Genomic DNA, 11,540 nt, shown 5'->3' on the forward strand with positions numbered 1-11,540 from the left:
ATACGATCGTTTGTTGTTTTTTTGTTTCGTAAACGGTTGCTTTTCTAAACACATCGAAAATGCCGATTGTTTATTGTTTTATCGCTCGTTCGTATTTTCAGCACACTCCACAAGGGAATTAACATTCTAATCCCCAAAGCACTGTTGACCACCACTAAACTGGTCTTCTCACGCAACTCCACTTGTTATATTAAACAACGAGAACGGGTGGCCAATGACATAATCCAGACGGACTCCGGATATATGTTTTGATTACTGCAATGAGTGTTCTTCTGCCATGTTATAACTGTCCATTGGCCATAGAGAGGGCAAAGCAGCAATTATGCTGTCTCCCCTGACTGTTAATAACCTGCGTTTTCGATAATCTTGTAAGGTATTTTTCTAGGTTACTAACGCAATGGAGCTATTGAGATTGTTAGTATTCCCCACAAACCAATTGAAAGATGAGCAACGAAACTCTTCCATAGGCTTGGTAACCATATACGAAAAAGGCGGAATTGAATGCGGTGGTATACTCCTTTAAAAGTTGCAACAAAACTTGAGGCATTATAAAACTGAAATGCGATATATCAAGTAGACATGTAGTTTGTCAAAGAATGGTTATAGGAACTTGAAAGTAAAGCGAACCTAAGCTGTTTACATTTTTGGTTGACATCACATCGCGAAAGAGACAGACATACATATTTTGGATTTTGGGAAGGCAGCTGACCCCCCAGTTGCCTCAGTTGGTTACATTACTTGCTTGATTTTTCTTACAGTAGTCCTTACACGGGCCTGGAAGCACAAAACATGTCTTGCTGTGACCGAAAATAACTGCAAGTTAACCCGCAACGCAACCTTTGTAACTGGATTACAATACAGCAGACGACTCTGCAAGAGTTTGGTTTCTACATTCGAGCAAAGTTAATCAGTTAAGCTCACGTTCCTAATCTGATCTTTACTTATCAAATCAACTACCAACAGGCAAACAAGCATATCAACCATATGTAGGGTAACCAAATTAATTGAAGTGTTTCGATAACAGTGCCATCACGAATGCAATCTTGAAGGTCGTTTAGTGACGCTATAGAAAAGTTGTTAAAAATCGGCCTAAAATTTGTTACACAAGCAAGTACGAGTAAAAACCAGAACTGAGGCAAAAAGTTGAAGATAGCTTTAGCAAAACGCCATGCAGGTTTTTTATCCCATTTGACATTTTGCATTTAGGTTAAACAGAGATGTTTGGGACCTAAAACGGATGTGGAATTGCAATTGCACAGGTTTGTATGTGAATGCTTAGACACCGATTGAAACCTGTTATTTACGGATATCAAAAACAAAACAACAAACAATAAAACAATACAACGGCGACAAGTTCAAACAAACTCTTCCGTTCCTGCGAGAACGGGAGGTCCAAGCACTTCACAGGCAGTGGCAAGTGAAGACAATGGGACGAAAACATGAAACAAGTTTAGCGATGAGCGAGACGTGAAAGCGTGCCAGCGAGAAACCATCGAGTGATAAGGATTGCGAGTTCATAATCGGTTGTGTAATGACACATCGTTATCAAACTGCGAGCTTAGCACGAAAAGTTCCCTTATCTGCGCATGGCTGGAGAAAGCGAGTTAGGGGCAATGTACAAACAAGAAAACCCGGCGGGCGCTCGAGCAGGGAGAAAGCCGTCGAGATTATCAGCCTTTTTTCTTGGTGCCCTCTCCCATGTAAGGGGCTGACGAAGGAAAAGAACGTCACACTTGGTTCTGCAGTTGTAGTCAATGCATCGACTTCAGACATTGAACAATACGTCTGTATGTTCGGTTTCAGACAGCATTGTGATAGTTACAGTTTGATTCTTAATAGCAGACAGATTTTACTAACATGTATATAAAAGAAGATGTAATTGTGCAAGGTAGCAAATAATAATAGTGTTCGAAGGAGTAACATCAATTTGTATTTGTTTTTCAGCTAGCATAAGTAACTGCAATTTCTAAATATTTAAACTTAAACAAACGGTCTTGCAACATACGGTTTGGGCTGAGCCGAATTGACGGAAATATATTGGAACCTTGATGCAAAAACCGATCACAATGCGAACCTTTAAGAAAGTTATTCCAGAACTTACAGAAACCGACTTCATTGAAGTGTTTGGACACTCAAACTACAAGAAAGGTAGATATCGATTTAATTTTAAAACATAAATACTATCATAGATAATAATACAAAACTTACATCACCAAATTAGATTTTGGAGACTGCTTTAATAATACCATCGTTAGTTTTGTGTGATGGATTGTGAACAATCTTTAAATATTTTAGATAAATACACTGTTATGGAAAGTCATCATTTCATGGCAGCACCCGACAACGTCGCACATCTTAAGGTAAGCAAAATATGTTGTTTCACGCGCACACGTAATTATGGTCATGGCATGTATGTGGCTAAGTTCATACCAAACACTTGGCATGGCTAAGTTCATACCAAACACTTGGAATGGCACTTACTATATCGTATAAATAGCGTGCAAGGCTGTAAGTAAGCTATTCTACATTCCTATTTAATTGCTTGATACAGGATCGGATAATCGCCAGATTACGCCCTCAGCGATCTTTTTAGAGTTGTTTTGACTGCGCAGGATTTTTAAGCGGTCTTAAGTCACTGATTTGTGTGATGAATTGGGCGGTTAATTGTTTCGCAGCAGTGTATGTTTAAACTTTCGGTTCATAGCGTCGTCACGGCACATAATCTATGCTTCCCTTGTACAAAACACACTCCATCTAAAATGGCGAGCGAAACCTGTGTATAGTTTTAACTGTGACACACGATTTGACTCTTTGATTTTTGATTGTAGTCACAGTTGTCTTGTTTTGTCACAGGACTGTTGTAATGGTCACGAAATCGAGAGAACCGCCACATACCATCCTTCATCGTCAGACGGTAAGTCGCCTTTAGAATATTAGTCGCTGTGTATTGATGACTACTTTTTGCAAGCAACGACTATAAACAACTGTTCTGCTACAGATTCAACAAGCTCATTTGAAACTGGGTCTATGGAAGACAATCGCAGAATGAACATCAATATTCAACGTTCAAACTCAAAACTCAGTTCAGCCTCAGGTTATTATTGTTTTATTTATATGAATAAAAATACGACTGGAATGACCAAAATTAAATATGATTTGGTCTTTTTTCAGGTTCGAGCACTGATTCCAAAAAGAGCGATGGGCGTTCGAAACGGTTTCATTCCATCACATCAGCTTTTCGTAAAACATCGTCTTCTATTGATGGTTTTAGAAACAAAAACACAAAAGTCAGCAAATCTGCCGTTTGTCTTTTACCAGCATCGCGTCTTTCAAATGCATCCCATCGTGGCTTTTTGGATCGACGCAACACGAAAAAGCAATGGGAAAGGTATATTAACAAACTTTTCACTTTTTTCACTAAAGAACCGTTTTTAGTAGACGTAAAACTGAAACAAGATATTTTGACGTAATTTATTTGGAAACGCAGTTCAACTTGGTAAATTGATCGATTGGCCGTGTTGCGCATGGCACGGAAACGATCGTTTCACGATATTCCTGTTGTATTAGTTTAACCACTGAGTGAGCTGAGCAATCAACAAGCCCTTTGTGACATGTGACTTATCGATATTTGAATTTTCAGGTTTTGGTGCGTAATTGAGGATTCCTGCCTATATTGCTACAACTCACCCCAGTCTGAAGTCACACGCGACATGATCCTCTTGCGCGGCTATGACGTAGTCGCAGACGTCACCAACATGAATCGTCAGCGTTTTACGTTTCGACTTGAACAAACGGTTAGTATTTGCAAATTTTTAAAATGTTTATACTGAATATCAATTAGTGAGTAATGACAATTTTGTGTTGCAGGGCTCACCCTCTTTATACTTCAGCACCGACAATCATCAGGAATTTCTTTTGTGGGTTGGCACACTGGAAAAGGAAACCACAATCGTGACAAGCCTCAGGTAATACAGAATTTTTCGGATTTGACAACATGCCCATCGTGTTTTGCAATGCTCACCCGTTTCCTGTATTGCACTTGACCATATCGACTTGACATATCCAAAAAATATTGCGGTATTTAACCGAAATTTTAAAATATTTTTTAGATTGGAGGCCGAACAAAATCGCAGTGATTCGCCAGCTCTAAGCGTCTCAGGCACATCCTGTACTTCTTTGAAAAGCACTGATTCGAATGACGAGCTTCTCATTAGTGGGGATTTAACTGTGGAATCGCAGAAACACAAACTTTTGAAAGAAATTGTATCACAGCAACAGCAAATAATTCAAGATCAAACACAGCTTTTAAGAACGGTGAGTTTTTTAAGAAAACAATTAACGATATCACTTATATAGTCTAGTGGAGTTACATGAGTTTAATCAGTTTGGTTTAGTTGAATTATAGCAGTTAATATAAATTGTGATTTGCAGACACGTGACACCAACAAACATCGTGCTCATCAGACCGTGATGCGTCGCAATGTCGTCATTGACAAATATGAGCGGGCTCTTGGGGCTGAGAAGGCCGAGATGACGAAACACATGACTTTCCTGAACTGCAGACGTAATTCTGTGCAGCTTAAAGTTGATCATTTGGCCCGAGAAATTGCTCCAACTTCCGATAAGAAGCGGCGACAAAATCACCAACAATTTGCTGCGCTTGAAGCAAAACTTCAAGAAATGAAAACAAATTTACAAAAGATTGATAAGGAAATTCAGCAACTTCAGGCTATAAAACAGGTTAGTAGTTTTACTACACATGAGTCTTAAGACGCTGTTTATTTGTTTGTTTTTGAAAACAAAACTAAACAAACCTCTTATATATATGGCAGAATACAATTGAAAAAATCTCCGAACGTCAAGAGCTCGAACTTCTACTGACCGAACAACAAGAAAACCTCGCAATCATGCGACGTCACGAACAGAACGGTCAACCTGCACTCGTAAACCGCCGACGTCACAATCCAAGCTCACGTGACATGATGACATCAATCGACGAACTGTCAAGCATTTCTGATTGTTGTTCGTCAGCCTCATCCGATTCCATCAATGAGAGCAAGGAAGTTTTCCGTACTATATCCACTTCACCGACAAGCGATCACAACACTGCAATGTCTCAGTGCGACAGCTCAAGCAGCTTCGATGATCCAATCGCTTCATCGTCTTTCTCTTCTTCTTCATCGTCTTTATCTCACCAAGCATCAGTTGATCCCGATATTATGGCTGAAATTGAGGTACATACTTGTTATAGGCAATTTGAAGATGTAAACAAAGTTTTTACTGTTTTTAAATAACTGTTCAACAACTTATATATTTGGAGGATAACATAATTAAAAAACAAACATTTTACTGTGATTTAAGCTTATATTCTGGCTATTTGCTTTAGCAACTTAATGCTATCTCATGCGTTTATTAGGCCAATGCTTTTATTTCAATGAAACTTACTGGTGTGATCCTAAATATTTTGTATAATTTTTTTTAGATGTTTGAAAAATTCTCGACCGAACATCTCCAGAAGCTGCAAATTCGATCACTACATCATTAGTGATCTGACTTTATATTTATTTATTCTGGTGCGTTTCCTGCATCTACGTTCGCCTCAATTATAACTTGTCGCTTATATTTATTGTCTAGTTCCCAAATGTTTTGTGTCAAAGATTTCGCACGTCATTGTTTGTGTTGTATATTCCTCGTGCTTTAAGTAAGCTGCCTTCTACATTGCGTCGTCCGTAGTAAACATTGATTTTTGCCGAAGAAGAAGATTTTTTACACTTCCAGTTTTTTGCAAATAAACCAAGAAAATGCTCAGACGACTCTAAGATTTTTATTTCTAACACAATCGAGCAAAGTTAATCATTTTAGTTCAAGTTCCTAATCTGCTGTTTGCATATTGAATCAACTAGCAAACAAGTGTACCAACTATATGCAGGGCAGCCAAATTAACTGTGTTTCACCACACCGAATGCAATCTTGAAGGTCGTTAATTTCGCTCAACGAAAGTGATAAATACGCAAATATCGTAATTTGTCACGTATACAAGCACGAACATAAACCAGGAACTGAAGCAAGAAGTTAAAGATAACTTTCACAAATCATTGTACAGGTTATTTATACCATTTTATTGTTTGCAATCAAGTTCATTCAAAATTCAAACAGAGATGTTGTCTTAAAGCCCTTTCGAAACGGATGGGGATTTGCAATTGCACAGGTTTGTGTGAATGCTTAGACACCGATTGAAACCTGTTATTTACGGATATCAGAAACAAAACAACAAACAATAAAACAATACAACGGCGACAAGTTCAAACAAACTCTTCCGTTCCTGCGAGAACGGGAGGTCCAAGCACTTCACAGGCAGTGGCAAGTGAAGACAATGGGACGAAGACATGAAACAAGTTTAGCGATGAGCGAGACGTGAAAGACCATCGAGTGATAAGGACTGCGAGTGCATAATCGGTTGTGTAATGACACATCTCTATCAAACTGCGAGCGTAGCACGAAACGTTCTTTTATCTACGCATGGCTGGAGAAAGCGAGTTAGGGGCAATGTACAAACAAGAAAACCCGGCGGGCGCTCGAGCAGGGAGAAGGCGGTCGAGATTATCAGCCTTTTTTTTGGTGCCCTCTCCCATGTAAAGGGCTGACGAAGGAAAAAAACGTCACACTTGGTCCTGCAGTTATAGTCAATGCATCGACTTCAGACATTGAACAATACATCGAAACGTTGGCACAGTAGAATAAAAAACTGCCGGAAGAGCTGAAAATTTTGTTGATTGAACAATACGTCTGTATGTTCGGTTTCAGACAGCATTGTGATAGTTACAGTTTGATTCTTAATAGCAGGCAGATTTTACTAACATGTATATAAAAAAAGATGCAATTGTGCAAGGTAGCAAATAATAATAGTGCTCGAAGGAGTAACATCAATTGTTATTTGTTTTTCAGCTAGCATAAGTAACTGCAATTTCTAAATATTTAAACTTAAACAAACGGTCTTGCAACATACGGTTTGGGCTGAGTCGAATTGACGGAAATATATTGGAACCTTGATGCAAAAACCGATCACAATGCGAACCTTTAAGAAAGTTATTCCAGAACTTACAGAAACCGACTTCATTGAAGTGTTTGGACACTCAAACTACAAGAAAGGTAGATATCGATTTAATTTTAAAACATAAATACTATCATAGATAATAATACAAAACTTACATCACCAAATTAGATTTGGAGACTGCTTTAATAATACCATCGTTAGTTTTGTGTTATGGATTGTGAACAATCTTTAAATATTTTAGATAAATACACTGTTATGGAAAGTCATCATTTCATGGCAGCACCCGACAACGTCGCACATCTTAAGGTAAGCAAAATATGTTGTTTCACGCGCACACGTAATTATGGTCATGGCGTGTATGTGGTTAAGTTCATACCAAACACTTGGAATGGCACTTATCGTAAAATATATCGTATAAATAGCGTGCAAGGCTGTAAGTAAGCTATTCTACATTCCAATTTAATTGCTTGATACAGGATCGGATAATCGCTAGATTACGCCCTCAGCGATCTTTTTGGAGTTATTTTGACTGTGCAGGATTTTTAAGCGGTCTTAACTCTTAAGTCACTGATTTGTGCGATTAATTCGGCGATAAATTCTTATGCAGCAGTTAATGTTAAAATTTTTCGTTTTATATGGCTGTCAAGGTATATAATCCATGCTTCCCTTGCATGAGACACACTCCATCTAAAATGGGGAGCGAAATTTGTGTATACTGTATAGTTTTAACTGTGACACACGATTTGACGCTTTTGATTTTTAATTGTAATCACAGTTGTCTTGTTTTGTCACAGAACTGTTGTAATAGTCACGAAATCGAGAGAACCGCCACATACCATCCTTCATCGTCAGACGGTAAGTCGCCTTTAGAATATTAGTCACTGAGCACTGATGACTACTTTTTGCAAGCAACGACTATAAACAACTGTTCTGCTACAGATTCAACAAGCTCATTTGAAACTGGGTCTATGGAAGACAATCGCAGAATGAACATCAATATTCAACGTTCAAACTCAAAACTCAGTTCAGCCTCAGGTTATTATTGTTTTATATGAATAAAGATACGACTGGAATGACCAAAATTAAATATGATTTTGTCTTTTTTCAGGTTCGAGCACTGATTCCAAAAAGAGCGATGGACGTTCGAAACGGTTTCATTCCATCACATCAGCTTTTCGTAAAACATCGTCTTCTATTGATGGTTTTAGAAACAAAAACACAAAAGTCAGCAAATCTGCCTTTTGTCTTTTACCAGCATCGCGTCTTTCAAAAGCATCCCATCGTGGCTTTTTGGATCGACGCAACACGAAAAAGCAATGGGAAAGGTATATTAACAAACTTTTCACTTTTTCACTAAAGAACCGTTTTTAGTAGACGTAAAACTGAAACAAGATATTTTGACGTAATTTATTTGGAAACGCAGTTCAACTTGGTAAATTGATCGATTGCCCGCGTTGCGCATGGCACGGAAACGATCGTTTCACGATATTCCTGTTGTATTTTAACCACTGAGTGAGCTGAGCAATCAACAAGCCCTTTGTGACATGTGACTTATCGATATTTGAATTTTCAGGTTTTGGTGCGTAATTAAGGATTCCTGCCTATATTGCTACAATTCACCTCAGTCTGAAGTCACACGCGACATGATCCTCTTGCGCGGCTATGACGTAGTCGCAGACGTCACCAACATGAATCGTCAGCGTTTTACGTTTCGACTTGAACAAACGGTTAGTATTTGCAAATTTTTAAAATGTTTATACTGAATATCAATTAGTGAGTAATGACAATTTTGTGTTGCAGGGCTCACCCTCTTTATACTTCAGCACGGACAATCATCAGGAATTTCTTTTGTGGGTTGGCACACTGGAAAAGGAAACCACAATCGTGACAAGCCTCAGGTAATATAGAATTTTTCGGATTTGACAACATGCCCATCGTGTTTTGCAATGCTCACCCGTTTCCTGTATTGCACTTGACCATATCGACTTGACACAGCCAAAAAATATTGCGGTGTTTAACCGAAATTTTAAAATATTTGTTAGATTGGAGGCCGAACAAAATCGCAGTGATTCGCCAGCTCTAAGCGTCTCAGGCACATCCTGTACTTCTTTGAAAAGCACTGATTCGAATGACGAGCTTCTCATTAGTGGGGATATAACTGCGGAATCGCAGAAACACAAACTTTTGAAAGAAATTGTATCACAGCAACAGCAAATAATTCAAGATCAAACACAGCTTTTAAGAACGGTGAGTTTTTTAAGAAAACGATTAACGATGTCACTTATATAGTCTAGTGGAGTTACATCAGTTTAATCAGTTTGGTTTAGTTGAATTATAGCAGTTAATATTAATTGTGATTTGCAGACACGTGACACCAACAAACATCGTGCTCATCAGACCGTGATGCGTCGCAATGTCGTCATTGACAAATATGAGCGGGCTCTTGGGGCTGAGAAGGCCGAGATGACGAAACACATGACTTTCCTGAACTGCAGACGTAATTCTGTGCAGCTTAAAGTTGATCATTTGGCCCGAGAAATTGCTCCAACTTCCGGTAAGAAGCGGCGACAAAATCACCAACAATTTGCTGCGCTTGAAGCAAAACTTCAAGAAATGAAAACAAATTTACAAAAGATTGATAAGGAAATTCAGCAACTTCAGGCTATAAAACAGGTTAGTAGTTTTACTTCACATGAGTCCTAGTCCTAAGACGCTGTTTGTTCGTTTGTTTTTGAAAACAAAACTAAACAAACCTCTTATATATGGCAGAATACAATTGAAAAGATTTCCGAACGTCAGGAGCTCGAACTTCTATTGACCGAACAACAAGAAAACCTCGCAATCATGCGACGTCACGAACAGAACGGTCAACCTGCACGCGTAAACCGCCGACGTCAGCACATTCCAAGCTCACGTGACATGATGACATCAATCGACGAACATTCAAGCATTTCTGATTGTTGTTCGTCAGTCTCATCCGATTCCATCAATGAGAGCAAGGAAGTTTTCCGTACTACATCCACTTCACCGACAAGCGATCACAACACTGCAATGTCTCAGTGCGACAGCTCAAGCAGCTTCGATGATCCAATCGCTTCATCGTCTTTCTCTTCTTCTTCTTCATCGTCTTTATCTCACCAAGGATCAGTTGATCCCGATATTATGGCTGAAATTGAGGTACATACTTGTTATAGGCAACCCGAAGATGTAAACAAAGTTTTTACTGTTTTTAAATAACTGTTCAACAACTTATATATTTGGAGGATATAGTTTAAAAAAAAAAACGTTTTACTTTGGTTTAGCCTATATGGCCATTTGTTTAACTTAATATTCTAAATATATATTTTAAAAATTTATTCTAAATATTTTGTATAAATTTTAATTTTTCAGATGTTTGGAAAATTCTCGACCGAACATCTCCAGAAGCTGCAAATTTAATTACTACAGCATTAGTGATCTGCCTTTATATTTATTTATTCTGATGCGTTTCCTGTACGTTCGCCTCAATTATAACTTATATTTATTGTCTAGTTCCCAAATGTTTCATATCAAAGATTGCGCACGTTATTGTTTTTGTTATATATTTTCAGTGCTTTTTGTAAGCTGCCTTCTACTTTGCGTCGTCTTTGTGTAGTTATTATAACATTGATTATTGCCGAGTGAACAAAAGTTTTCACTTGAGTTTTCGCAAATAAACGAAGAACATGCTTATGACAACTTACGAATTATTGAAATCTTTTTTATTGTATCGATTTTGAAAAACATTTGTTATAACTTGCTAAAACGAAATTAATTGGACATTCTTAAAATTTGGTATGGGAATTTTTTCCTGGCAAACAAACCCCAAGAACCCTAGTCAATTCGATGTCGTTTTTTTTTTTTTTTTAAATTGTTTTTTTTTTGTTGAATTAGGATTTTCAATCCGCACATAGCGTTCCCTGGCGCCCTTAAGTTTCTACATACCAACAATACGATTGCTTAGCTGGGCTTTTTATGTCCAAAACCTGTTCTGAAACAGTTTATTAACGCTTTCAGTTTGAGAAGTCACATTACACAGGTGTAACAAATCGTGCTGCGTTGTCGCTCTGCCTTTCGAAACACGAATAAGTTGACCTACATTAACGTTTACAGTGCAATATAACTAACACCGCAACATCTTAATTCCAACCAGTTAGAAAATGGTCAAGTGACGACTGCGTTCATGCGTGAAGCAGAGGCATTTTTTCCATGCGCCACTATCGTCAATCACTCCCATTGCGTCAGCTGTGCACTGAGCGAGCACAAATTTGACAAAAGACAGCATGTAAAAACATATTTGGGGCTCTAAGAGTAATTACTGAGCCGATTGCACTGAAATTTTTAACAGCCAACAAGGAGCACCCTATCAACAGCTGTTTAAAATTTCAGCAGGTTAAGTCTTGTATTTATGACCTCATAACATGTGAACAAACAAACAAATATTTGGGGGTAAAGGGGTGAAAATGGA

The 11,540-nt window shown here is 38.2% G+C and overlaps 2 protein-coding genes across 2 annotated transcripts; both read left to right on the plus strand.

Annotated features, from left to right (window-relative positions):
• Nucleotides 1-1,906: 1,906 nt before the first annotated feature.
• LOC145214171 (uncharacterized) lies at nucleotides 1,907-5,810 on the plus strand. The gene is made up of 11 exons (XM_080082654.1): nucleotides 1,907-2,148; nucleotides 2,296-2,360; nucleotides 2,854-2,914; nucleotides 2,999-3,094; nucleotides 3,172-3,388; nucleotides 3,641-3,794; nucleotides 3,868-3,965; nucleotides 4,110-4,314; nucleotides 4,432-4,740; nucleotides 4,833-5,234; nucleotides 5,483-5,810. Exons 1-11 carry the CDS (start codon nucleotides 2,049-2,051, stop codon nucleotides 5,543-5,545), a joined length of 1,770 nt encoding a protein of 589 aa, XP_079938780.1. The 5' UTR covers nucleotides 1,907-2,048; the 3' UTR covers nucleotides 5,546-5,810.
• A 1,108-nt stretch (nucleotides 5,811-6,918) lies between these two features.
• LOC145214172 (uncharacterized) lies at nucleotides 6,919-10,771 on the plus strand. The gene is made up of 11 exons (XM_080082655.1): nucleotides 6,919-7,149; nucleotides 7,296-7,360; nucleotides 7,849-7,909; nucleotides 7,994-8,089; nucleotides 8,163-8,379; nucleotides 8,628-8,781; nucleotides 8,855-8,952; nucleotides 9,097-9,301; nucleotides 9,419-9,727; nucleotides 9,824-10,231; nucleotides 10,445-10,771. The coding sequence occupies exons 1-11, from the start codon at nucleotides 7,050-7,052 to the stop codon at nucleotides 10,490-10,492; spliced, it is 1,761 nt and encodes a 586-aa protein (XP_079938781.1). The 5' UTR covers nucleotides 6,919-7,049; the 3' UTR covers nucleotides 10,493-10,771.
• Nucleotides 10,772-11,540: the final 769 nt, after the last annotated feature.

The sequence above is a fragment of the Phallusia mammillata genome, chromosome 2 (genome assembly GCF_965637545.1).
Source record: "Phallusia mammillata chromosome 2, kaPhaMamm4.hap1.1, whole genome shotgun sequence".
In the NCBI taxonomy this organism is placed as follows: domain Eukaryota; kingdom Metazoa; phylum Chordata; class Ascidiacea; order Phlebobranchia; family Ascidiidae; genus Phallusia; species Phallusia mammillata.

Bases quoted from the DNA above. Each gene is read 5' to 3' on its own strand.
- LOC145214171 (XM_080082654.1), top strand. From the start codon at position 2,049: ATGCAAAAACCGATCACAATGCGAACCTTTAAGAAAGTTATTCCAGAA. The intron at 2,915-2,998 runs GTAAGTCGCCTT...GTTCTGCTACAG, and splicing joins CCATCCTTCATCGTCAGACG to ATTCAACAAGCTCATTTGAA. The intron at 3,966-4,109 runs GTAATACAGAAT...AATATTTTTTAG, and splicing joins ACAATCGTGACAAGCCTCAG to ATTGGAGGCCGAACAAAATC.
- LOC145214172 (XM_080082655.1), top strand. From the start codon at position 7,050: ATGCAAAAACCGATCACAATGCGAACCTTTAAGAAAGTTATTCCAGAA. The intron at 7,150-7,295 runs GTAGATATCGAT...TAAATATTTTAG, and splicing joins ACACTCAAACTACAAGAAAG to ATAAATACACTGTTATGGAA. The intron at 8,090-8,162 runs GTTATTATTGTT...GTCTTTTTTCAG, and splicing joins AAAACTCAGTTCAGCCTCAG to GTTCGAGCACTGATTCCAAA.